The sequence below is a fragment of the Phaseolus vulgaris genome, chromosome 9 (genome assembly GCF_000499845.2).
Source record: "Phaseolus vulgaris cultivar G19833 chromosome 9, P. vulgaris v2.0, whole genome shotgun sequence".
NCBI lineage: Eukaryota > Viridiplantae > Streptophyta > Magnoliopsida > Fabales > Fabaceae > Phaseolus > Phaseolus vulgaris.
In genome coordinates this window covers 15,537,673-15,564,253 of record NC_023751.2, presented here as the reverse complement: position 1 = coordinate 15,564,253, position 26,581 = coordinate 15,537,673, and the positions used below count along the sequence as shown (strand labels likewise).

Here is a 26,581-nt window from a genome sequence, read left to right as displayed (position 1 = left end):
TTACTATCCATGTCATCATTTTCTTGAAAAAAAAGTGGGATTAACAATTGTTGCTTGAAGTTGTTAAAACATTCTTGTGACATTTGAAGTTATTTAAAAAAAAAAATACTTTTACAGGTAACTGCTCCTTACAAATAAAAAACAATATGTTGTCCAAAATTCTAATAATAATAATAATTTTATTATGTTCCCTAATTAAATCTAAATAATTCCTTAAAATTTTCTTTCATTAAAATACAAACACAAGGAACACAAATCACATTTTTTAATATATTAAACAACTCAAATAAATTACTTCCATAGATGTTCTAATATAAAATTGACTATAGCTCAACTGTTGAGATAATTAAGATTTCGACCGTAGAAACATATATATAAAGTAACAGCAAATTTGAAAGTTCAGATTATCCCAAACAAACGTTACATAGTGAAGAAACCTTAACTAGTTTGCCCCCAACATCATAACTGGTGACCCACATGATAAACAGTATTTTTCTTGCATGTGTTTTGGTCTGCCTGTAGTTGAAATAAAAACTCCCACATGTAAGGCATTTCCTCAGCCTCTTATCTGTCGTGTGTTGTAGGATTTGCAGTTCAAGCACTTTTGAGCAACAAGATGGAACTGGACGTGAGAAGTTTTAGTGCAATCATTACAAAGAATCCAAATCTGTTGAGGGAATATCACCTTTAGTTCTTCACAAATCAGAAGGTCAGGTAACTTTTCTATAGTGTTTAATTCAGAACAAATTTCTAAAAGTTAACTATTGATTCATTATACAACATTGTTGCATAGTTTATTAATATGAGGATCTTATTACAGCATACAACACCATCACACGAAAACAAAAATAAAGATAGAGATACTACTTACCATTTTGTTTCGATATGCTTCAGGCATTGGTGTAGCAGCAATCTGCAAGTCAAACTTCTCCCAAATCATTGACATGTCACAAACTGACTTGGAGCAGAGAGGGCATGCATACCTGATGCAGAATCAAATACAAAATCAGCTCATTTCAAGCAGATAGATGTGGAACAAGAGAGGAGACGAGCTGTGATACTCACTGGAAATGTTCCCCCATTTCATTCAGGCAGCTCTTATGTATTGTATGTCCGCAAGGCAAAACAAGGACATCATTCACAGATTCAAACAAGTACTGTAATCACCAAATTTGTTGCACTTTGTCAATTTCAGAAACTCAACAAATTGGGAATAGTCTCGGAGGTGCTGAAATAAGAGATTTGTAAAATGTTACCTCGAAACAAATGGGGCAATCGTGATGCATTGCTCCTTCCACACAAGGGTGACTGTTTTTCATCTGAGTTGAGTAGCAACAACCTGTGCAAAGAAATCATGAAAGCATGACCAGTATGTAAATCATTTTGACACCATTGTGTTGACATTTAGTGTTTATTAAAACAACATGGGATACAAACATACACTTACCACATTTGAAGCAGTGGAAGACATTTTCACATCCTCCGGTTCTGTATCAAAACATATCCCACTCAATCAGTCTGAATCTTGATACTAAATAAAGTCAATCTAACAGTTTGCAAAGTACATTGATGAGTCAATCTATATGTAAAGAACAGGCACAAGATGCAGGTTTAACCCTGAGTAATACAGCTGGAGGGTTCAATATTTCAGATAATTTAACTTGATTCTCATAAACACTTCTAGAAGAAATAATAAATTTCTTCATAAATTATAGTTTATAGACAAATTAGCTTATATGCATAACGTGTGAAATAACTAATTTTAATTCTAGTTCATACTTTTCTCTCAAAAATACTGGTAACATATCAGGGGTTCATACCTGCAAATTCCACAGCCACTGCAATGATATTGCTTCTTAGATACCTGCAGCAGATAAAATAATCAAGACAGTTTAATAATGTAACAAATTCTATCTAACAAATATGTGAAAAGACAGTCAGCATTACTAAACATGCAACATAATGGAAATCTGGATAGTTAACAGTTCATATAATCAGTTAAAATCCATCACCAAACCACTTACCTCAGTAAAGAGAATAGAATCTGGCTATCCCACAGATAGAATAAATAGATATAAAGACACAAAACACAATACAAAAATAAAATAAAATAAAATAAAAAAGTTCCTGGATTAAGCGCTCACATCATCATCAAAGAGCTTACACGTCCCACAGAAGTACTTGCCCATACAAACACCACAGTTAATACAGTTTTGCTGAACCTGGAAGCAACATATATTGACACAAGAGAAAACTACTTTCATAGCATATTCTTAATGATGCAAAATTAATATTCATAGTGATCTTAAGGAGGGTTTGAAAAACAATGTATGAATATTCAGTAGTTTCAACTTTAAGGGGCACATTGCCCGGTCATATCTAGAAGATTGTAACAAAACTAGTAACTGTTTACACTTTGCCCAAACCATCTAAAAGATATTTCATAAAGTAATATGCTATACACATCTTATTAATACCTTGGTTTGTCCCTATTAAATATTATGAAGGAATATGTGTGTTCTATTTAATAGATAATGAGAAAAAAATTAAAATTCATTAACAGTGAAGGTAAATTTGGTACATTGATAAAATTATTTTAGAAATGTAATCAAATTCATAGGTCATCGCTCCTCTATTATTCGACAAAAACTTATTTAATCGCCCAATTAATTGGTAAATCTTGCATTACCATTATTAATATACCATTGTGGAAGATTACACTGAAAGATAGCAAGAAAATCTAAACTCACCTCTTGTTCGGTCCCACAAAGTGAACATATAACCTGCATTTATCGTGTTACTAATTAGCACTGCTTCAACATGAAATGACAAAAGGATATGGAGCACAGAATGGCAGATATCCAAATAAGTTATGTTAAAATAAATAAGGATACCTGTTTAACTTGATGGCGGGGAACATCGTGTCTGTGCTTCTGATCAATGTTGATATTATTCTAGAAAATAACAAGATAACAAAGCACCAAAAATTAAAAGGAATGCCAAACATAAAGGTTATACATAATGACACCTTTCCCTTCTATTCTCAGTTGTAAGTTATCTTGCACTTACACATAGTTTATGAGAAAGGATCACACATTAAAACCTCAAGAGAGAGAAAAAAAAACAGTAGGTCGAATTTACTGTCATTTGCTGTTCCAGTTTACACAATCTCTACTTGTAGGCAGGGCCACAAAATGACCCCAAAATGAAGGGGCAAGAAAAATTGAAATCACACATTCGTGTGGTTCAATGCATATTGCCTCAATTACACGAAAAAAAAGACAAAAAAAGGAGAGTTTCCTAATTTTGAAATAAGATGGAACCTTATCATTTGTGTAAAAAAGACAACAAGGGTAGATAAAGTATTTGAGTAAAAACAACTATAGCGAAATACTAGAATGGGAAATTAACTCACTTTTGCCTCATTGTGACAATGGCGGCAATTAAAAATCTCATTGCAACAGGGGGCCCTAATACGGCATCTTCTCCGGTAATGTTGACATCTGCAGGAGAAACCAATGTCTTTTACAAAAGAAAAGGGAATGCAAAAACGTAAATAGAAATAGTGTAGGAACATAGACTTTACCCATATTCCATATCTCCTCTCTCACGCAAATTATTGATCTTTTGACTTGATTCTTCTCCAAGTATGTGCTCTTCATTTGATGGTAGATGATTACACACATCTTTCTCAGTCACATGCTTCGTGTCCTTGCAGTCAAGCTGCAGAGACTCAGAGTGCAATACTGCCACCCCTCCCATGATGCTAGCTATCTTCAAATAAGATTAAAAGCAATCTAGAAGCAGGCAGTAAGTAAGCCTGATGACCTGCACGCAATAAATTATTTAGAAATAAGCCCGAAACTTCTAGAAGGCATATGTCGTTGCCCCCATCAAACCAGGTAAACACTGAATGCACTGTTGCTTTCTTCTACACTGCTGAAGATCAATTGAAAGCAGCAACAACAAAATTGAATTCAAGTTGGCCAGCTCCAATCAGTGATACTCCAAGAGGGAACACACCAAAACAAGAGCATACACAACAATTCCACATAAACCAATTGATTGCAACCAACAGAATGATCACTTGATTTCTTGAAGAACTTCTGGAACCAAGTCCCAGAATACTGGAGCCAACCAATAGACACTCCAACCATGTTTAAAACAATAAATCACTCGATCAAACATGCCTTCCAAATAATGAAGATGGAGTAAATATGTCTTAATTTTATTCTCAATGAAGGACTGGCCCTTCCTTACTCGGCGGTTCTGCACGACTCCTCCAAGAACTGAAACTTACCAAAAGCAAATATTTAAAAGGTTACTTTTCCAATTGGTCCCTACCTTGCTAAATTTTTCTGCATGACTCCTCCAAGAACTGAAATTTACCATGGTAGATTTTACTAACTATTACTTTTGGAAGAACAATTTAATCAAGTTTCTAACATGTTTATTAAATGGGAACTTAGTTATACAAAACTTAACAGCGAATTTAGGTTAAAAAAACCTATTTTAATAAATTTGCTCATAAACCATCTAAGCTGGAAAAAAAGCCTCTAAGGTCACAATACCAAATAAATCCCTTCAAGCACTCACATAGATGTTTTCATATAGGTTTTGTCATTGCTATAATTGACTGTATAGAAAAATCTTATCAAAAATTGACATACCAAAAAAGCCGATTTGAAAATTCAATGAAACTAAAGGACAAATAATTTAACTTATTACTAAAATTTCATGCAATCTGCAACTAGATAGATCCCTTTTGGTTAAATTAAAAACAAAATCTTCTTCTTTTTCTTCTTCTAGTCAGTTTAGTTAGTTTACTTGACAACTTATTCGTTCAAGGTCATTACCCCTTTGCAAAAGGAAGGTTCACACTACTGCAAGGACTAATCCATATTAAAGATTCAAAAGCATGATGTCCTTGCCCATATTCCAAACAGGTTTGTCTCCTATAGAAACTTCACTGGGCCGTAGATGAAAGGCGGGGCGGAAGAAAAAGGAACATCAAGATTGGTATTTTCATAATGAGGAATGCTACTCTTCCTAAGACTTGGTTAGAATTTATTAAAAATCATAATTTTCGGTGCTTTTAATTTCTAAATCATGAGAGAAAAATAAGTGGGACTCACCAGAAAGCGTTTTTTCTAGAACAGCCGAAGCATCAAGCCAACCCTTTCACTGTTCATACAGGCAAAGAAACAGATGCATAATCGTCATGAATTATGCAAAGGAAATTCCATAAATGCTTCAACAAAACCAAAGTTCTATCATATATCTTTTGTCGAAGCTAGTGAAAGGTATTAAAGAAAAACTTCAAAAATGGTATTGTAGCAAAAGGTAAGGATACGGTAATAAAGATGGTGCTTTTTGGGCAACTCCACCCTTCATATAAATAAAGGGATAATGTTTGATAAAGGGCATCCCCTGAATTTACAATCCCTGCAAAATATTCCACCGACATCACCAGCATCACTCTTCCCCCTCAAAACATTTGCAGTCACAAATCCTATATATTATACCTTACCGTCCATTGGCAAAGAAGAGGTATAGAGATTCTCTACAATAGAACATCTCCATAAGATTAGTATGAAAAAACTAACATAATACTAAGTAGTCCAAGTGTCACCCTCCACAAGCGGAAAGGACGATTCTAATTGTTGGAGCAGCAGAATCTATCTCTTACAGGTATAACACTCAATACACATCACTATAAATAGCTGTTTCTCATTCTGCGTTTGAATGCAGAATACACTCACGGGATTAATGGAGGTGATAGCCAAGGCAGAAAACGCTATAAGACACTGAAATTTCATTGTTGCACAAACACATCTTCATACAATCTGAATTATATATACAACAATAACATAAATGCAATCAATGCTTCTCAAAGCATTTAACAACACACCATTCAACTCCAAAACTAACCGTCCATAAAATCATCAAACACCACAAACTACTAAAGAAGAAGAAATGGTGAAAAATCTGTGGCAGTACTACCAACTTGGGAGCCGGAGAGAGGTGGGCGATCCAATTCAAAATTATAGATACTATGTGAAGTCCCAAATCGGAAGCAGAGATTGGTATCTCTCCCCTTACCCAGGATAAAAAGGATGTAGAGGAGTATCATAAAGAATTTACAAAAAAATCTCATTCCAATTTATAGGTCTGGGACATATGAGTCCTTTCGAGAGACTTCTGAATTTCCAACACTACCCATCTGCATTTGGTATTTTACATTTCAAATATTTTAATATATAAGATTGATTTTTCAATGCTAAACTTTAATATGAATTCAACATCTTTTTTTCTGATGAGAATAATTAAATTTTAATTTAATCATTATAAAATTGTCTGTGGTTAAAAATTCTCTATGAATTCTTTATTTATTATATATAATGTGTCATGATTTTTATTTCTTTCCACTTTGAGGGTGTTAAAGAAACAAATTCAAAGACAGATAACATTTATGAACTTATTTATTTAAATGATCCTCTTATAATAAAATGACCCTCTTGTAATAAAAAGATTGCTACAATCATTATGAATCTACTTACTTTCTTACTTCATATTAATGTGGTAATAGGGATTAGAAATTTGAAAGACATACAACACTATTAATGTAGCATGCACAATTATTTTATTAAGGTATCTTTTTAATTGAGTTTATTCTTAATTATTCACTATTATTTTGAAAAAAATAAATTGTTTAGTAATAAGGAGAAAAAATTAAATATTATATATGAATGTTTTTATTAATTTTGTTGTATTTTTTAATTAATTTAAATTTTCTTTTAAAATTTTCATGATAATTAAGTCTAATTATCATGTTTGAAGATAACACGTATGAAATTTAGAGAAGACACTTGTGATATTTAAAAGAGCAACGTGTATTAAATGCCATGTGTGTTAGCTGTGAGGTCTTGCACGAGTGACACCATCATCCGATAATCCGACAATAGCACCGCGAATTTCTGACATGGTCGGTTTGTCTGTAATAGTTTTTAAAATTATCCAAAAAGATTGATTATCTTTGACAAGACACAAACACAAGCAATTGAACTATATTCTTTAACATTCTACTTTACTACACTCTCTCACTCAAAGTTATTCCATTGGAAATGGGTGAAACTTCCTTTTGATCTGTTTATGGGAAAAAGAGTAAAATGTCAAAAAGATATGTTAAATAAATATAAAAGATCATCTTATAATGTATTATTTGTTTGGTGAAAGAAAAGAATTCACCTTAAATTTGTTTTCTTTAGAAAAAAATAAAATATAATAAAAATAGAGTGTTACTACATGAAGTAGGTTAGTGTTAGAGTTCATCAGTAATAATTATTATTAACAACAATAATAATTTAATTTCATCAGCATAGGAATAAACTTATAGTAAATTATAATAAAATATTATCAACATAAATTTTTAAATATAATAAATAGCAAATGATTTATTTATGTTACGACACGATTTTATTTTAAATAAACTTAATAAAATATATAATATAATTAATTATTTCTAAATAATTAAAAAAATTAATTTATAATATGAGATGACAATGTATATAAATATTCCTTGACGTGGTGAAGTGAGGTGAGATTTTTTAGTCTAAGAATTACTAAAATAGTAGTAAATATTTGACTTCATTTTAATAAATCCACATGCCAAATTCAACTCATTTTAGAAATGGAGAATTTATTGTTCATTGTTCATATGTTTATTTAAATAATTACTTGAATTCTTTGGCTCCGTAGACTTATAGATCTACTTATCCATCTCGAGAGATATTCAAATTGATATATACTAATCATCATTAATATCAAAATTGAATATAATTGCTTGTTACTCAGGACTTAAACAGTGTTGAGTGTTGGATTAAGAATAAAATGTCAGTATTTAAGTACTTATGTACAGTCAAATATATTTTTTATTATTTAGTTTTATTATCGGAAGTCCAAAAATTTATAAATATATGTAATAAATATAAAAAGATATATTTACTTAATACTCAATTATTTTTTATATTATTTATAAAAATTTCTTACTAACTTAAGCCTTTCTTATATAAGTACACATTTTTTCTATCTTTAGCAACTAATCAAAATTTATCATAAGAATCCACAAAATCAAATTTCATTCCTCTACACATTATTTAAAGCGATACTCTTCTTCGTGATAAAACAAAAAGAAAATAAAGTTTTTCTTCAATTAACAAAATACTGTTATCTATATGTTTTCTTCTACTTCTTATTTAACATACCATTAAACATGGACTCCATAAAATTTTCATTCTTGCTGTTCTCTTTCTCAGAATTTCCAAATAAGAGTTTTTAAGGATTGCCCTAATGTGTTAAGAATATCATGTTATGGAGAAGACGTAGGTTTCTTAAACTTCTTATAAAGCAAGTAATAAATTTAATAGAAGATAAATTTTTCCCACATCGACTAGAGATTAGGACATTTTATTGTATATAAGTGGATGCAAATCTCACCACATGAACCGGTTTTATGGGATTAAATTAGACTTAAAGTCATTAGGTACCTAGGTTATTGCGTAGTTATCTAATTACGGAACTATTGCCGATCTATATGAGCCAAGTGGAAAAAATTCGTTTATCATACTCTCATTCATGTGTTTCGTGACAAAGATAGTATTTGCCAGTGACAATAGTTGTGAGATTTATCTAATGAATTATTGAAAGCTGAAACGCAGATCAAATAAGAGTTTACTAGTTAGAAATTGTTATGAGGAAAAGAGATGAGATAGGAAAAGAATATTCATTCATACAGAGAAACTTACATAAAAACATTTACAAAAGAATAAAAAAAAGTAATATAACATAACTAGATGTTATTATCAATGTTATCATTCCCTTTGAATTTATGATTAGTATCGAGACTACCATAAGTTTTGTTGAACTTGATAACACTCAAAATGTATATCGAACTCAATATGTTTGGCCTTGAAGTGTGAGACAAGATTGGCAGCAAAAAGAACATTTTCAAGATTAACTGAATAATCCACTAGAATATTAGAGAAAATTCAAAGTTCTTTAATAAGAGACATGATCCGCGTAATTTTGGCAAACACGGTTGTAATACTCCTATATTTAGCTTTTGTACTACTTCTAGAAACCACTTGTTGCTTATGAGATCCCTGACAGATAATATTGGAGCGAACATACATGCAAAAATTTGTAGTAGACTTCCTATCATCCAAGTTTGATCTCCAATCTGCATCAATGAAGCTATTGATAGATGAAGTTGAAGATTTTTTAAAGAGAATACCCTAATGAATTATGCCATCAAGATATGTGAGAATTCGTTTGAAAACTTTCTTGAGGTTGATGCATGTATTGATTGACTTTGTTGACAGAGTAGGAAAGAGCACCAACTATGGACTTATAGAGTAGGATCATTGAAGGAGTCATATGTGTACGCTAGGATTTAGTTTCATGCATGCTTGCTTTGTGAAGAACTTGTTTAATGTATTTGGTCTAAGAAAAGTGAATATTGTAGTCCCTATGCCAAACCACTTTTATATCAAGAAAGTAATGTAATAGATGATATTTTAGTAGAGGAACTACTAATGAGTATAATATCATCAACATAAATAAGTATAAAAATAATTAATAGATTAGTAAACTTAGTGAACAAAGAAAGATCACTCTTTATTCAGTTAAAACCCATCAAGATTAAAGTCTGGCTTAACTTGTGAAACCCAGAGTGAGGAGCCTACTTAAGGCCATAAATAGCGTAATTAAGTTTACAAACATGTGTAGGATTAGAGAAAGAGAAATCAGGAGGTTATTGCATATATATGATCCTACATACATATTTTGGGTTTAATGGCAATATATATGATCCTACATACATGTACAATACATTTTTTTCATTGAAATCAGGAGTTTAATGGCAATATATATTTTGGGTTTGAATATACCTGCTGCTTTAGATCGTGTAAGCATGTGATGCTTGTTTTTAACCGATGGACAATCAATAGTAGTGTTATCTGCAGATGGTGGAGCTGAATTTCGTTGAACAGATGGTGATGGTGAGGCACTGGTTTGCATGTTAGTAGGGTGTGATAGTGAGGAAAGTAAAGATAAGTCATGTTGATAAGTCGACATATTACTTGATATCAAGCAAATAAACTGATATAGATATATCATTCTTGAGTGTTTTGATCTTGGCTCTATTTTGAGTAGTAGATACACAATCTATTCCATATATGAAAAAGAAGTGTTGAGGCCAACCACCTTAATGAGAAGGGGATTACTCATGGAAACTAGTAGTCACGCAATAAGCAACTGGTCTTATTCATGCAGCAGAAACTCTGGGTTGATGACATTATCGAGAGCATGCTCAGTGGAAAAAAATTTAGTAGGGTAATCTTGAGTTTCCAAGAACTTGGTAAGTTTCAAGTCGGGCAAACACTTGTTACTATCATAACAGGAAGTTATCTTCATCCAGTTTGATGGATATACTGGTGTATTAAAGGTGTGAGGAAGAAAATAGGAAGAGGAAGAAAAAATTTCAGAGTAGATTGCGGAAGAAAAAGGGGTAAAAGCCACGGTGAAACTCAAAGCTTTTGATACCATGTTATGAAGAAAAATAAGAGATAGGAAATAGAATATTCATTCAAGCAGGAAGTTTCAGATACAAAAACTTATATAACAACATTTCAAAGGAATAACAGATCAATATTATCATGAATAAAGTAAAAAATGTATGAGAAACAAGATTATTTTACTTTAAATACTTTTATAATTAATTTCTTTAGTTAATACTTGCAATTATTTTATATGCATACAAGCATCGTTACATAATTTTAATCAGGACTAACTTATGCACAACAATTTTATGCAGATGCGTGAAATCAAACTAAGGTTTGTTAATGGAAATTGTTTTACCACAAGTTAGCGACACAAGAAATGTCTTAGTTTTGGTTTGCGTAAGAATTCTTACGATTTCGTCCAACTATATTTTATACAAGATTGTGTAACTTACGGAAAAAATCTGACAAACTTTCTAGTTTTGGTTGTACATTCAATCATACTTATTGCCATTTGTATCTTAGGATAACGACAAAATATTACTCATGCAATTCTATCGTTGTCTCATATACCGAGGAGCTCAGAGATATAGAAAATTTATTGGATGGCGTGATATGCAAACATGTCTTTATCAGTCAGATGCAAGAAAAAAATATCAAGGATATTAACTTTTACCGTCACTGATAATAATCCACATGATTCCTTTTTTGATCATTCCTTTAACACTTACTTATTTTTCATTCTTAGTTTAATAAGGAACGGATTTTTTTTTATTGATTTATTTAGGACACAAATGTACTGCTACCCTCTTAAATTTAAGATACCCAAATAATTCACCTTTTTTACACTTTTTAGATAAATTCTAAGAAAAACCTTAAACCAGTCAAAAGTCTCCCAAATGAGCGTTTCCCTTTGGATAGGGAGAAAAACAGTAACAAGAAATTTCAACAGATATGAAACTGTGCAAATGGTTGATACCTCAACCATAGAATTCTATTTTGGTTTGAGATTGTAATATCTCTTTCAATGATGCTCTTGTTGAACTTAAGTAGGGTGGATGGGCTAATTGCCTGCGCATATGTCTTTTCTTAATACATTTCTTTCCACCTTTTATTATGTGAGATTTAACGATTTATCACCTGTGTATCTTCAACCAAGAGACCATAACCGAAATTGTGGGGAGCCTGGGAACCACATGAAAATCTACTTCAACAATCACGCCCTGAAAATCATCGAATCAATTGAGACATATCAAATCCATAAATATTGTATGGTGAGAATCAAATATGAAATTAATGAAAATGCCTGTTCAACTAGTGTACAAGTTGAATGACTCCCATACATGCAGGTGCCAGGCAACCACCACAGAGTTGGCGATTGTAGCACAGAAGTCAAAGGACTCCTGAAAGATTAACATGAAGACAACGATGTAGATTTCAAAGCAACTTAAAGCTCAGAGGGAAATGCATCTAGTCGTGGAATATCTACATAGCCCCATCATCAAGCATGAATAACTTTTTTCTCAATTCTGTAGCATAGCATGAACTTGGATTATTGTCTGTAGCTACCTTCAGGGCACGCTGATACAAAAACAATGGATGAAATTCCCAATTAGAGCAGTCAGAAGACCAAGAACATTCAGGATTGTTAAAAGGAACACCAGAAAGAAATATTTACTAAGTGATATAGAGTTATAGAGATTATAACCCATTATGCTTAGCCTATCAGTAGGGGATTTAGGAGGGTTGTATGAGGTTCCAAATTCAAACCTTGTTGTCATTATTGTACACACACAAACAATGTATAGTGGAAATAAAGCAAAGCATTAAAATAGTTTTTCTATATTAGATTTGATTGCTTACACAGATAGCATGATGGTTTGATCTGCAAAACACCTTAACGTCTGAATGCATGTTAAGAACCTCAACAAGACCCTGACTGTTTTGTTCCTTCCTTTTCATTTCTTTGGGCAAGCTGGAGTTCATCCTCCCCAAAGTAGTGAAAGCATCTGACAAATATTTAACCTGCCAGATAACAGCGTCAAATATGCATTAGAGAAGCTTCCTCAAACTTCCAGTAACCATGGGTCAAACTCCACCCTAAGCTGTATTTGGAAGGTCAATAATCTTTTAGCCTACTTGAAAGAAACAATGCATACACAAATGTATAAGCAAAAAACCGACGACACATTCCTAAACGAGTTTTAGTAACATAAATCTTGCAACGCTCCCACCCCAACAGCCGCGCCCCGCCCCTCACCCACCCAAAAAAAAAACAAGACAATAAAAGAACAGTTACATACGAAGAAAGGCTTGGACCATATGTAGCACTTCAAGAGAGATACTTCTGCAAAAAAGTCTTCTCCTTTAAGGCAATATTACATCAATTTTTATCCTTGCAAATTGATTACCCAAGGATAACAACTCACGACATAGCCTCAAGTGGATAAGCATAAAATTGAGCTTCTACCCAAACATAGTCAATCTATTTTCAAAATGGGCCAGTCACTGGATGCGTTGAAAAAGCAGAGGATTTTCAGCCATTTGAGAACTTAAATCAGGAGATATAGGCTGCAGCAATCCACTGTTGGAAAAGTCTTCCAAGGCCTTAATGTCTTGTTGCAAACGGGCCACATGTAGCATGGTATGGTCCAGAACTAAAGGATCATTAGGAGGATTTTCGAAAAGGGTGAGCAAAGCCTGTTTATAAACTTGAGCAGACAATGATGGTTTCACAACCTGCCGATGTCTACAGAAATTTGCCACCTTGATGACATGTTTACAGAGGTTTCCCAGCCTAGACCAGGAACAATCACAAAGTGAAAATTCTGAACCAGGATTCCAAACTGTATATACCAAGCTTCTGTCAGTCTGGGATAAAACTTTGGCAAGATGGAGATTTTGCTCATCCAGCATCACGTCAACATCAGGAATATGAAGAGCATGATGCCAAGCATTAGAGGTGTAAGAATTGCCCTGTAGATTCTCAAAATACCCTGTCTCTAAACTGTACTGATCCAACCAGTATAACGAGAGAAATTCAGTAGTTAAAGCATGGATTAACCAGTCAACTCTTGGCCAGGAATTACCATAATTCTCCTTCAGAAGCACAGATTTTAATTTTAGGTGATAGGATTCTATTGCAGCATGGGGTTCAGGTGTTGTCGCTGGGAATGACTTTATGGCATTAATCCACATATCTGCATGAGAAAGCACAGTGCCACGATAAACAAGAAACAGTATTAATTCTCAAAATACTCAAACGACTGGATACTCCCCTAATCATAATGAAAATAATTGGTCAGTTGTACAAACAGTAACGCAACTATTACCCAACAAAAACTAAGGCACTTATCTGGAGGTGAGACAGAATGAAATGAATTTGGATATAAAATCTAAATCAGAGTGTTTCAGATCAAAACTGATTATGATGTGTGGCTACTACAGCAAGAGCAGATATTTCCTCAATGAATACAAAATGAATCATCAATTGAACAATACCTATACTAGCTTGCCAATGGTTCTTGAAATAGTCCATAAAGGAACACTGGTCAACAAAAATTTGCATAAACTCTTCAACAGAATCCATAGCATTTGGCCCACATTTTGTACAGTACAGAATCCATCCCAAATGCATAAACATCTCCCGTTGCACCTCAAAGTTGCGGCATTTTTTGAGAAGTTTTTTAATCAAAGTACGGCGAACATGCCAGGCACATGATAGGATACGACACTGGAAAGCCTCTCTGCAATGAGCAAGATCTCACTCCATTTGCTATTCAGGTGGGTCTCTTAAAGAAAAGTTTAACAAAACTAAAAAGAACCACACTAATCTCTTTACCTTATGATAGAAAAGTGCAAAGATGGATCATCCAACAAAATAGCACCAGGCCTCCATCTGGGATCCTTGGTTCGTAATCTTTCAGATAGCAATACCATCCACTTATGAAAAGATTTACCAACAAAAGATGAGGCGATGATCCAGGCAACCGGAATTGCATTTTGAGATGAATTGAAAACAAGTAAAGAACATACAGGATACTGTCAGGGACAATAAAAAACACGTATGAGACATTCTAAAGTCCTGCAATATTCTGCTGACATAACAAATTTTTAATCATAACTAAAGAAGGCCTAGTTGTGTGTGTGTTATTCATCATTATATTGCTGAAATTGGTTATTACTAATGACCGAGACAGATTCAAGATGTACAATATATGTTTCTTCTAAACATGCCCTTTTCCCATCTAAACAAGCTAAAAATTATACCCTTTGGCTAGTCCTGACTCAGATAACTTAGTAATAAAATGTAAGTTCCTCGGTTGAAAAGGTAAACACGAGCAATGTGCAATACCTTGAGCTTCTTCAAGCCAAAACCTGAATGAAAGGAAATTAAACTATTATTTCCATAACGGAGCATTTGTTGCAGCTGCCAATCTGTCTGTATACCCAACACAAATGGTTCTGAAGCTGAGTTATCTTGAAAATAGAAAACATGCTTCTGATGCCTCTGAACCCACATCTTTACACTGCATCCATCATTTTCGTGTAGCTCATGTGAAGAATTACGAATAGTCCTTTCCATGTTACGCACATCATTTCGAGTGAGAAAATCATCACGGTTTTGGGGGCCACCTTGCTTCTGCATCTCCTCTGTATGATGTTGTATTATCTTGTCCAAAGACATTCCAGCATAAAGCATAGACATCACTTTCTGGCGTAAGTCATCAGAAATTCGAGGAGCATACATAGCTCTCGTCCCCACGGCATCCCTGTCAAGCAATCCATGACATGGTGCCCCTGATTTATCTACATGCCTTCTTTGGTTATATATGATTAGCGCAAGGAGGGGCCTGGTGTACAGTCTTTTAATAGTGAAATGACAAAGGCACCCCCTCATCATGTGACGCCTCCCCGGCCTGCTCCCCTTCCCTGAAACAGGCTTGGTGCTCATACCATCCCCTACACCTGAGTCACTCTCTCTGTAGTCTTCAGGACCATAAGAACACCAGTATCTAAATATCAATGCATGGTTTCATATTGCCAATTAGCTAAATCCGTTCAGATGTTTTAAGTCAACTGAGGCTTAAATCGCATAAACTATAAAAACAAAAAGATCTACAATTTGACGGAAAAATGAATAAATAGTTTATAAATAGAGAGTTTTTATAAGAACTTCCAACAGAAAAAAAAAAAATTACATACGCAAAATTTAGCTTATGCTTAAGTTAAAAAATATTAGAGAAGTTTCATGAGATAGCTTCTACAGATTAGCTTATGCATTTTAGCATAATCCACAAGCCAATAAGTGTTTATAGAGAAATTTCTCCCAAACAGACCCATATTGTCATCCAATCTCAAATGGCATTTATGATAAGTTTGTTGGCCTCTAGAATAACTATCTTAAAATTCACATCCGTCATGGTTCCTGATTGGTTGAAATTAAACCCAATTTTACTTCTACACCAACCATACATAGAAATTAAACTAAACAAATAGTAAGTATTGTAAGTTTGAATTGAAAGAAAACTAATCTTACAGAGTGTATTCAAGGTAACCATCAACCCTTGGTTTGGCAATGCTTCCTTCAGCTCTCTTCCTTCTTGATTCTATGCGAAAACTCGCAGGGCACTCGGGATTGGAAGATTCCCCTTTGACAAAATCATCAACTCTGGCAAAAGGAATGAGAGCAATATCGTCACCACCTTGGCGACCACCTTCCAATTTAACCCAATTTATGTAAGCAGCAGATAACTCGGTACAAAGAGGGTCCTGCACAGGAAGATTCAGAATGTCCTCCATTCTCGGCATCTAACATTCCCAAAACAAAATCAACAACTCAACATCTATCATGCATTTTCAATTCCAATTAATGAATTTTATCATCCACATTCTCCAAAATTAAACCCACTGAATTCGTGTAACATTAATAGTAAGAATTCTTCACGGGGAAATTTGGTTTACCTTGGTCGCATTCGCGTCAACGAAGCAGATGCAATGCTTTCGGGATAAACAAGAAGTGAACTCAGGGAGTGAAACAAGAACTCTTTGACAGAGTAGCGACACAAAGAGGCTGTTTCTTACTGCAACTCTATATATTCTTCTCTCAACTCCATAAATAGTCATATTTTCAAAATTACCTCTCTATAATATTTCAGATTACGTAATCTGAAAGTTTTTATTCAAATTTGTAATTAGCTTCTGGATTATATAATTCGAAATTTTTTTTTTTCAGATGCATGATTAATTTTTTTATTATGTAATCTAGAAGTTTTTTTTAGTTTCCGGATTACATAATCCAAAAGCTACGGTAGCACGAAAAGGATAAAAGGGTATTTTCACTTTTTGATGGATAGAAGAAGAACCTATGGAGGTGCAGAAAGAAACAGTCTAACATAAGAACTCTGCTTCTTGTTGAAATGGGCCTACTAAGTCCGTTTGTAGTATGGTGGAGAATGCTTTTGCACCCCATTGTTTACTATACAACCCATGGGGATGTAAAAGACAAAACTAGTCATAAGCCTTTCAAGTTTTTTGTTTTTTATTCTCTTTTCTTTCCTGCACTCACTTTCTCATAGTGTCGCTGTCCCTGTTGTAGCCGTCAAATTGTGATTGTTGTCGTCCTAGATTATTGTTAGCAATTCCTTACTGCACCCAACATTTTTGAAATTATTTATTTTTGAATATATATTCGTGGGTGTAAACAATGCAAAATTTGTAAATATATATTCTATGATAATATCAGTAGATAATACTAAATTTACCTACTAATTTAAATATGTGTATAATATTTATAAGTAATACTAAATTTATCTACGAATTTATATCTGTAAATAAAAATTTATAAATAATATTAAATTTTTTTAGTATTTTAAATTGGTATCTAAATATAAATATTATTTATTATTATTATTATTAAAAAATTAAATACATTGATATTTCATAAATTAAATAATTCTATTTTATGTACTTTTCAGTCACATTAGTTAAATCAACTATAAAAAATTTATTTGTTTTAAAATTCACTTTCGAATATCTTTCCCTTCTTCTCCTTCTCTTTACACTCCCACCTCTTTCAAACAAAGCCTTAAAAGTGAATTTGAAACACTCATATATTAATATATGGAATACTTTTCTTTCTCCCAACATGTTTGTAGAACAAAAGACATTTTGAGAATGATCACGACCTTTGATAACCCAAATATAATTTATAATTAATAATTACATTAATTTTATTTTTTTATAAAAAGTTTCATTTAGATATCACTATATCACTTGGCATGTTAGCTAGGCGGACACCTCATTTAACAACAATCATCTGTCATCACATAAAAAAATAGAAAATAAAAAAATACGAGAGAGTAAAGTAAAACTCTTGTATTAATAAAAACGATAAATAGAGTATAGCTATTCATAAATAATTCTAATAATAATGTATATTATACCTGATTATCTACATAAATTATCACACACATTTCATTTAACGAAAAATATGATTGCATCGCACAAAAGTTAAGACAAAGGAATCAATAAAATAAGAAAAATATTTATTTGAAATGGAAACACATGGTTTGATAGGCGTATAAAAACATTCCCTTTCACCCTTCTCATGCATCATTCTTCAGCTTACCCAATACGCTCTCATTCCATTTCCATGGCACCACCGTCCTCAAGTTGCTCCACCGTGCACAGAGTCAAACGCAACCTCCTTATGCGTTCCACCTGGTCCGAACTCAACGGCGCCATGGGTGACCTAGGCACCTACATACCAATAGTCCTGTCCCTAACCCTAGCAAAACACCTCAATCTCGGCACCACATTGATCTTCACTGGCTTCTACAACATCGTCACCGGCGCCATCTACGGCGTCCCCATGCCCGTCCAGCCAATGAAGTCCATCGCCGCCGTCGCCCTCGCGGACCCCACCTTCTCCATTCCCGAGATCATGGCCTCCGGGATCCTCACCGGAGCTGTCCTCTTGGTGCTGGGACTCACAGGACTCATGCAGCTAGCTTACAAGCTCATTCCCTTATGCGTCGTGAGGGGAATTCAGCTCGCACAGGGCTTGTCCTTCGCGTTGACCGCGGTCAAATATGTGAGGAAAGTGCAGGATCTCCCCAACTCCGCATCCTTGGAGAAAAGGCACTGGCTTGGGTTTGACGGGTTGATTCTCGCTGTAGTATGTGTTTGTTTCATTGTTACTGTAAATGGTGCTGAGGAAGACCGTTGTCTTCGTCAGGAACAAGATGAAGAAGAAGAAGAAGTAGTAGTTATTAGCCGTGAAACCCAAGTTAGAAGTAAAATGAGGACGATGAGAAGGGTTTTTTTCTCCCTTCCTTCTGCTTTTCTGGTGTTTGTGCTGGGTGTGATTATGGCTTTTGTAAGAAGGCCTAGGGTTATGCATGAGTTTAAATTTGGACCCTCTTCCATAGAGGTGGTGAAAATGTGTAGACATGCATGGAGGCAAGGGTTTATAAAGGGTACTGTTCCTCAACTCCCATTGTCAATTTTGAACTCTGTGATAGCGGTTTGTAAGCTCTCATCAGACTTGTTTCCGGGTAAGGATTTTTCAGTGACATCGTTGTCTGTAACTGTGGGGCTGATGAACCTTGTGGGAGGGTGGTTTGGGGCCATGCCATGTTGCCATGGGGCAGGTGGGCTTGCGGGGCAGTACAAGTTTGGAGGGAGGAGTGGAGGGTGTGTGGCACTTCTTGGTGCAGCCAAATTGGTGCTGGGGTTTGTGTTGGGGAGTTCTTTGGCTCACTTTTTCAACCAGTTTCCGGTGGGGATATTAGGGGTGTTGCTGTTGTTTGCTGGGGTTGAACTAGCCATGGCTTCTAGGGACATGAACACCAAACAAGATTCCTTTGTTATGCTTGTTTGCACTGCAGTTTCTTTGGTGGGTTCCAGTGCAGCTCTTGGATTTTTGTGTGGGATGATTGTTTTTGTGCTTCTGAGGCTCAGGGATTGGACCAATGGTAAACCACTTAATGCTATTTGGAAGCATGAAGACCCCAATGAACCAGTGTGAAGAAAAACTTAGGATATTATTATATATCATTATCTATATATGTTGTTGCTTGCTTGTAATGGGTTATTAGTGTGTTGTAGTGTAAATACTTGCATGACTTACAATAAATGCTTCTCATGCAAGTTTCTCTTCTTCTTTTTTCCAATTATTCTAGCTTTTTTGGGATTTGATAGGCAACTATAGAAGTTTCACTCATGTACTGTACTTTTAAGGAAAGAATATAAATGTAGCTTGTGCTTCAGGTTTTGCTATGGCTCTTATTTTATCTGGTCACATATATGTCTCTAATGTATTTATTTATTTTAAAATATCAAAAAATAAATAAATATGAATCAAGATAGCTTAATTCTTATACGGAATAAAACAAAAAACAATCAAAATCTCCATTTAAAGAATGTAAATTCTCGAAAGTTTATCAAAAATTACTTATTAAAAATAAACGAATATCAAGTCAACAATTAACAACTAAAGATACCTTTGAAACAAACTAATACCTCTCAATCCCAGTCTTCTAAAACAAAAGGTCTAGAAGTTCAAAAATTCTTGATCAAATGCATACAAGTCAGAGGATCTATGCACTAATCAGAATATTATAAGCTTGTAGAAATAACTTTAGAGGTAATCTAAGACGACATTTAGTTGAACCAAGTTGAAAATTCATATCAATCACTCCACCTTTAAAAATGTGTATATTTCCATGTCTCCTCCTTTAAGAATGATCAATCACTCTAATGTACGTGTAAAATGGTGAGTATCTAGTTGTGATGGTTTGTCACTTTCTTAGGTCATGTTTATAGGTTTTTTCACCTAAATGATGCAATTTGTAATGGATATTACATAAATGGGTAAAAATTAATTAATTATGAATTTGGGTAAGTCACGTAATAAAGGGATGACTATAGTCATTAGACAGAGACACGACGGTTGGTCTGAGCTGAATGGACACCAAAGTCGTACCATAAATGAAAGTTGAAATCGTCATTGGCATGCGCCACTTTATTTAAAAATGTGATTAAATTAAATAATTAGTTACTATATTGAATAAATTAAATATTTCTATAGACTAAAGAATTATTAGTATCTAAAGTAGTTTCTAAATTTATAAACTAGTTTCTAAATTAGTATCTAATTAGCTACCAAGGTTTTAGCTAACAATTTTAGAATATAAAATATTTTGTAGCTAAAACTTTGGTAACTAAATAGATACCAATTTAGAAATTAAATTTTAAATCTTATCAATATTAGAAAATACTTTAGATACCAATGAATTTTTTAGTCTCTAAGATAATATTTAATTTAGTCTATATAGTGACTAATTATTTTTTGTCTCTAAAATTAGTTTATATTTAATTTAGAGACTAGTTATTATGTTGACTAAATTAAATATTATTTTAGAGACTAACAAATTATTCGTATCTAAAGTTATTTATATTATTAATAAAAAAATTATAAAATAATTTCTAAATTGGTATCTAAATTAGCTACCAAGATTTTAATTACTAATATTTTAGATTATAAATTAATCTTTAAAAGACTAATAGAGACTAATTTAGAGTTAAAGTAGTAAGTAGCTAAAACCTTGGTAATTCATGGTTAGATACAAATTTCACTACAAGAAAAATCATGAAATAAAAACCAATTTTAGAGACAAAAAATAATTAATTGCTATAGTGACTAAATTAAATATCATTTTAGATACTAATAAATTTTTGGTTTCTAAATTAGTTTCTATTATTGTTAAATGGTTTCTAAATTGGTATCTAACTAACAACCAGTTTTTGCTACCAAATTTAGAAACTAAATAATTGGTAGTTAAAACCTTAGTAGCCAATTTTAGATACCAATTTAAAAACTATTTAACAATAATAGGAAACTAACATGAAATTTTTTGTTTCTACTTTAGTTACTATTGTAACTAATTATTTTGGTCTCTAAAATTTAGTTTCTATTTGATAATTTTCTTGTATTGTTTAGAAACTATTTTATAAATTTTTATTTAGAATAAAAACTATTTTAAATATTAATATATTTTTTTATTTATAAAATAGTATCTAATTTAGTAAAATAATAACTAATTATTTTTAATTTATAAATTTAATTGTTATTTAATAATTTTAATAGACTATAACACCTTTCCCATTTATATGAGAAGATTTGATATGATTGAATGATTATAATTTGACAAGGGTAGCTAGACCTTTATTTATCTTGCTAAAGAATTGATATCCAAAAAATGATGCCATGACGTACACCATTTCCAACAAAAGGAACTAACCATTACTAATAGTATAAATTTTGTGCTCCTTTTATAGTTTTTATTATCTCATACACGTCAAAGATAACTAAAATATAATTGTTTATATGAAGATTCTTTATTTATTAACACGATTAGGGTTTTCATGCTAAAATGGACTAATAAAGGTAGCCACATTCCACTATATCACACACATGTTTTTTTCTTATAGTTTAACGAACTCAACTAATCATATATATCATTTTATTAAAATATAAATTCATATTAGACGAGAAATATAATTTTTCAATTTATAAATCTTCATATTTTTTTTTCTTTTTTAATACACTAAAAAAAAATCATAAAATAGAAACCAATTTTTAGATACCAAAATAATTAGTTGCAATAATAACTAAATTAAAGACCATTTTAAAAACTAAAACAAAATTTAGTTTTTAAATTAGTTTATATTATTGTTAAATAGTTTCTAAATTGATACTTAACAATCAATGTTTTTGCTACCAAATTTAGAAACTAAAATAATTGGTAGTCAAAATTTTGGTTGCTAATTAGATACCAATTTAAAAACTATTTAACAATAATAAAAAATAATTTAGAAACCAATTTTTTTTTAGTTTCTAAAATAGTCTCTAATTTAGTTACTATTACAACTAATTATTTTGGTCTCTAAAAATTGGTTTCTATTTCATGATTTTCTTGTAGTGATAATACTCTCTTTTGTCTTGTGATAACAAATGATTGTAATTACTTGAGGTGTCAACATAACTAAAATGATGTCGAGTTGCATAATGATGTCTAACATGAAAGTTTTTATTTAAAAATCTAAGTTTTATTATAATTATATTTTGAATTAATAAATAACAGTACTAAAATTTTAAAAAAAAAATTATGGACACCATAAAAAATCTCTCATTAATTATTTATACATAATGAATAGACCTTTTGCTTTCACCCATTCTCTTAGTGATAATCATGCACTCTTGGAAGGAGAGGAATAAAAGAATAAAGATTATGGGTATGTGATATGATTTGAGAGATATGGTCAAAATGAAAGATTAACCACTTAAAATGGCCATAATCGTATTAAAAATTAAGATAGTTTATCTCCTACTCTGCTAGATTGGCCTAGGGTTCTTCTGTTCATCCACTTTTCGTAAAAGTTGCAAATTAAGATCAAAATATTAACAAGATAAAACACAATATCAAAGGAAGGTAAAAGAAGAATGGTTAATGTCCCACAAGTTATGCAATAGATCCATCAAAAGTTAATCAAATGTGGAATAAAAATTTTACTACTATAAAATTATTAAATAACAATCAAATCTAGAAAAAAAAACTAACACTAAATTAAATACTATTTTAAAAATTATTAAATTATTTATATTTAAAATCATTATATTATTAATAAAAATTTATAAAATAATTTTTAAATTAATATCTAAATTTGTTATCAAAACTTTAACTATTACTATTTTAAAATATAAAATAATAAATAGTTAAAATTTAAAATATTTTTTCATATTAACCGTATCTAAAAAATCCTGTTTTTCTAACATAAAAAAAATAAAAATGTCAAATTAATGATTATATAAAAATTACTTTAAATATCATTAACTTTTTTAAGTTTATAAAATAATTTATAATTTAGTCAAATAATAAATAATTATTTTAGTTTTTTAAATTAATTTAGTTAATAATTTTACTAATAATATATTAACTTTCTACATAATTTTTTTTCATTAAATAGAAAGTCATCTTAAATTTTTCCATTTTTTATATATTAATTTTTAAATAAGATAAAGATTAACTGTTTTAATATATTAAAAAATGATTTTAAATTAATTTGTTTTTATAAAAATCAATTTATAAGATGAAATTTATTTTATTTATATATTCTAAACTAATCTAGTGTCTTGGATAATTGATCATGTATTAATTTTATTAAATAAACAAGTATATAAAAAAGAATATGAAAAATATATAATTTCTTAACTCTTAAAATCACCCACACAAGTACCTGCTTGTGTTAGAATATTCATGTTTGACATTAAAAAACCCTCTTATATTTCTAATAATTACTTCCTTTTGCCTTTATTTTAAACTTTAAATAGGAATTGGTATACCGCAATAGCTACATAAGCTAAAACATTTTGTTATGTTCAGAATGATTCGTACTTATTTTTAGTTCTCATTTTTTTTAACATATATCTCTATTACTAAAAAAAATTATTAAATAAAAATAAATTTTAAAGATAAAAAATAATTATTTATTATATTATTTTAAAAACTAAAATATATAATTTTTAAATTAATTTTTATTATTGTTAAATAATTTTTAAATTGTTATCTAATTACCGACCAATATTTTTGCTATCAACCAAATTTAGAAAATTTAAATAATTGATAATTAAAACTTTAATAATTAATTAATCATCAATTTAAAAGCTATTTAACAATAATATAAATTAATTTAGAAACTAAATTTTTTTAAAATTTTTAAAATTATTTTAATTTAGTTAATAAAACAACCAATCTCTAAAATTGATTTTTTTATTGTATTTACATTAACTTTTATATGTAATATAGCCATGCTCTACAATTTTAAGATTTTGTCATATTTTTGTGTCTATGGCTGATAGTATCTGCACCATACATTTGATGTGTAATGGTAGAATAAAGTTTATTTATTTCTATCCTTCTTCCTATAATTTTATTTTATCTGCATTTATTTGTCTTGACCAAATTTGGAACATAACTCATATCTGAAATGAATTGGTCCTTCTCTTCATTATGTTCTTTTTAAAGTCATAATGTAACATTTCAATCATGGATGCAGCATATACAAAGAAAATGACATCAAACAAACATTTGTCTAAAAACAATTGTTTCTTACATCTCATTGAACTGACTTATGTCACACTCATTTGTTCAATGGACAAAGGTTACAGTAACATAAAACAATTGTTACATAAAACAATTGAAAAAAAAAAAACGAGACATCGAAACTTTTTCATGATGTCATCTCGTCATCATTTCTCTAGATTATCTTTACAATTTAATAGGGAGATGATGGTGTTGATTATACTATCGAGTGTGAATATTTTGAACAATATATTAAATTATAAATAATTTTTTGAACAAAACATATAAAATTAACGAAGTTATTAATAAGTATTTCATAATAAATATTTATAAATTATGATTAAAGGATATTTAGAACTGATCATAAAAACAAAGACTCGACATATATAAATAGAAAACACCTTAAATTTCATTTATTTAGATAAAAATTGATTTGAATATAATCATATAAATACGTTTGTCCACTCAAATCAAAATGTTAAAAACTCAAAAATTGAAGGCAATTTATCTCTTGTACGATATCAATTTCATCATACACCTAATATCCTATTCAAAATACACCTAATATCCTTTGAAAATGATAAAAATAATCTTAAATAAAAAGAGGGTGTAATGATAAAAATAATCTTAAATAAAAAAGATGGTATAGATAAAATTTTTATCTAAAAAAATTCGTGGATTTGAATTTCTAGAACACATATTTTAATTCCAAATTTTTTTTTATCAATTTTGTATTCTGGAGTTTTTGTCCGCAATGTATTTTTTTAGTTTTGAATTATATTTATTATTCCAGATTTTTAAATCAAGGATAATTTGAAAATTTAAAAAATATAGGGTGCATAGAATTAATATGGTACAGAACAAAAAAATGTCAAAATTGAAAAGTAAGAAACCTAAAAAAGTCAAAAAATGAAAAACCAAAAATAACACGGTAGAAAAATCCAGTAAGAACAAAACACTTACAGAAACATTCTCCTTCATCCATGTTATGTTTTGGAACAGTTGTTTCTTCAATTGAGAACAAACATGTATAAAATAAGTGAAATACTACGTTAGGAACACAACAAAAGGTGCAAGAATGGATACACTACAATTTCTCATTTTCATTTCCTGAACCAAATTTTAATTAGCTCTATTTTTGCGTTAAACCTGTCAGTCTATTAGAGTACAAATATATTATTTACGTACACTTAAAATCTAAATAAAATCAAATTAATGTTTTCCAATTTGGATGAATTTAGTTTTGAAAGTTTTTTTATAAAATTAATCATTTTAAAATATATGATTAAACATTTTATAATTAAAAAAAACATGTTTTTTATAATTATTGTTATATGCCTAATTTAAGCTTTCTCTCTTTTTCATATATAAATTACATAACTATGTAGCTTAAAACTCCAATGCAAATTTGTTATCATGTTTTTAATAATTGTATATAATTACAATACTATCAAATTATAAAACTATATATTCAACAGATATATTGATGTATATTTATTAGTTGCTAATAAATTTTAAATATATAGTAGTGCTATATTAAAATAAAATAAGAAGTTTTGTTGGATTGGATCGATTCTTAATTTTTATTTTGAAATTCGAATAAAATTACTTTATTGAAGAAAAAAAGGTATAAAAGTTCAGTTATAATTGTATATAACTACTTACTTTTTAAACCATGATCACAACTATACATGAATTTAACTGGACTGAATCTAGCTAAACATGTTGAGAAACTATTTTTACTTTGTTAACCTTACTGTCAAATCTGATGTATTATTCGCTGGAAAGTCAAACTGAAAACTTCCGGTTCAATGAATTCAAATATTTAAATAATGCAAACATTTATGTTAGAGATATTTTCTAAACAATTATACA

At 30.9% G+C, this 26,581-nt stretch overlaps 3 protein-coding genes across 13 annotated transcripts; 1 reads left to right on the top strand and 2 right to left on the bottom strand.

Annotated features, from left to right (window-relative positions):
- Positions 1-304: 304 nt before the first annotated feature.
- LOC137820596 (probable E3 ubiquitin-protein ligase RZFP34) lies at positions 305-6,152 on the bottom strand. Of its 9 annotated transcripts, none has more exons than XM_068624751.1 (13): positions 6,004-6,144; positions 5,136-5,184; positions 3,587-4,289; positions 3,416-3,503; positions 2,895-2,954; positions 2,751-2,783; positions 2,145-2,222; positions 1,821-1,864; positions 1,448-1,488; positions 1,257-1,339; positions 1,066-1,157; positions 872-983; positions 305-667 (listed from the first exon to the last, which is right to left on the bottom strand). In XM_068624751.1, exons 3-13 carry the CDS (start codon positions 3,760-3,762, stop codon positions 557-559), a joined length of 918 nt encoding a protein of 305 aa, XP_068480852.1. In that variant the 5' UTR covers positions 3,763-4,289; positions 5,136-5,184; positions 6,004-6,144; the 3' UTR covers positions 305-556. The 9 variants fall into 9 exon arrangements, with proteins under 9 accessions (XP_068480852.1, XP_068480850.1, XP_068480853.1 ...); XM_068624749.1 differs by having other exon boundaries at positions 3,587-3,828; XM_068624752.1 differs by having other exon boundaries at positions 3,587-3,828; positions 6,008-6,113.
- Positions 6,153-11,374: 5,222 nt separating this feature from the next.
- On the bottom strand, positions 11,375-16,689 carry LOC137821502 (uncharacterized). 3 transcript variants are annotated; one of them, XM_068626123.1, is made up of 9 exons: positions 16,524-16,689; positions 16,099-16,331; positions 14,914-15,574; positions 14,401-14,600; positions 14,061-14,305; positions 12,863-13,759; positions 12,423-12,584; positions 11,903-12,140; positions 11,375-11,782 (listed from the first exon to the last, which is right to left on the bottom strand). In XM_068626123.1, the coding sequence occupies exons 1-6, from the start codon at positions 16,683-16,685 to the stop codon at positions 13,065-13,067; spliced, it is 2,196 nt and encodes a 731-aa protein (XP_068482224.1). In that variant the 5' UTR covers positions 16,686-16,689; the 3' UTR covers positions 11,375-11,782; positions 11,903-12,140; positions 12,423-12,584; positions 12,863-13,064. The 3 variants fall into 3 exon arrangements, with proteins under 3 accessions (XP_068482224.1, XP_068482223.1, XP_068482225.1); XM_068626122.1 differs by having other exon boundaries at positions 16,099-16,370; positions 16,524-16,687; XM_068626124.1 differs by having other exon boundaries at positions 14,401-14,501; positions 16,099-16,370; positions 16,524-16,687.
- Positions 16,690-18,176: 1,487 nt separating this feature from the next.
- On the top strand, positions 18,177-19,837 carry LOC137821503 (molybdate transporter 1-like). The gene has a single exon (XM_068626125.1). It carries the CDS (start codon positions 18,214-18,216, stop codon positions 19,588-19,590), a length of 1,377 nt encoding a protein of 458 aa, XP_068482226.1. The 5' UTR covers positions 18,177-18,213; the 3' UTR covers positions 19,591-19,837.
- Positions 19,838-26,581: the final 6,744 nt, after the last annotated feature.

Bases quoted from the DNA above. Each gene is read 5' to 3' on its own strand.
- LOC137820596 (XM_068624750.1), bottom strand. From the start codon at position 3,762: ATGGGAGGGGTGGCAGTATTGCACTCTGAGTCTCTGCAGCTTGACTGC. The intron at 3,504-3,586 runs GTAAAGTCTATG...TTTCTCCTGCAG, and splicing joins AGAGGAGATATGGAATATGG to ATGTCAACATTACCGGAGAA. The intron at 1,158-1,256 runs GTAACATTTTAC...TGGTGATTACAG, and splicing joins ATTGCCCCATTTGTTTCGAG to TACTTGTTTGAATCTGTGAA.
- LOC137821502 (XM_068626122.1), bottom strand. From the start codon at position 16,685: ATGACTATTTATGGAGTTGAGAGAAGAATATATAGAGTTGCAGTAAGA. The intron at 16,371-16,523 runs GTAAACCAAATT...TGGGAATGTTAG, and splicing joins TTGACGCGAATGCGACCAAG to ATGCCGAGAATGGAGGACAT. The intron at 15,575-16,098 runs GTAAGATTAGTT...ATTGATATTTAG, and splicing joins GGTTACCTTGAATACACTCT to ATACTGGTGTTCTTATGGTC.
- LOC137821503 (XM_068626125.1), top strand. From the start codon at position 18,214: ATGGCACCACCGTCCTCAAGTTGCTCCACCGTGCACAGAGTCAAACGC.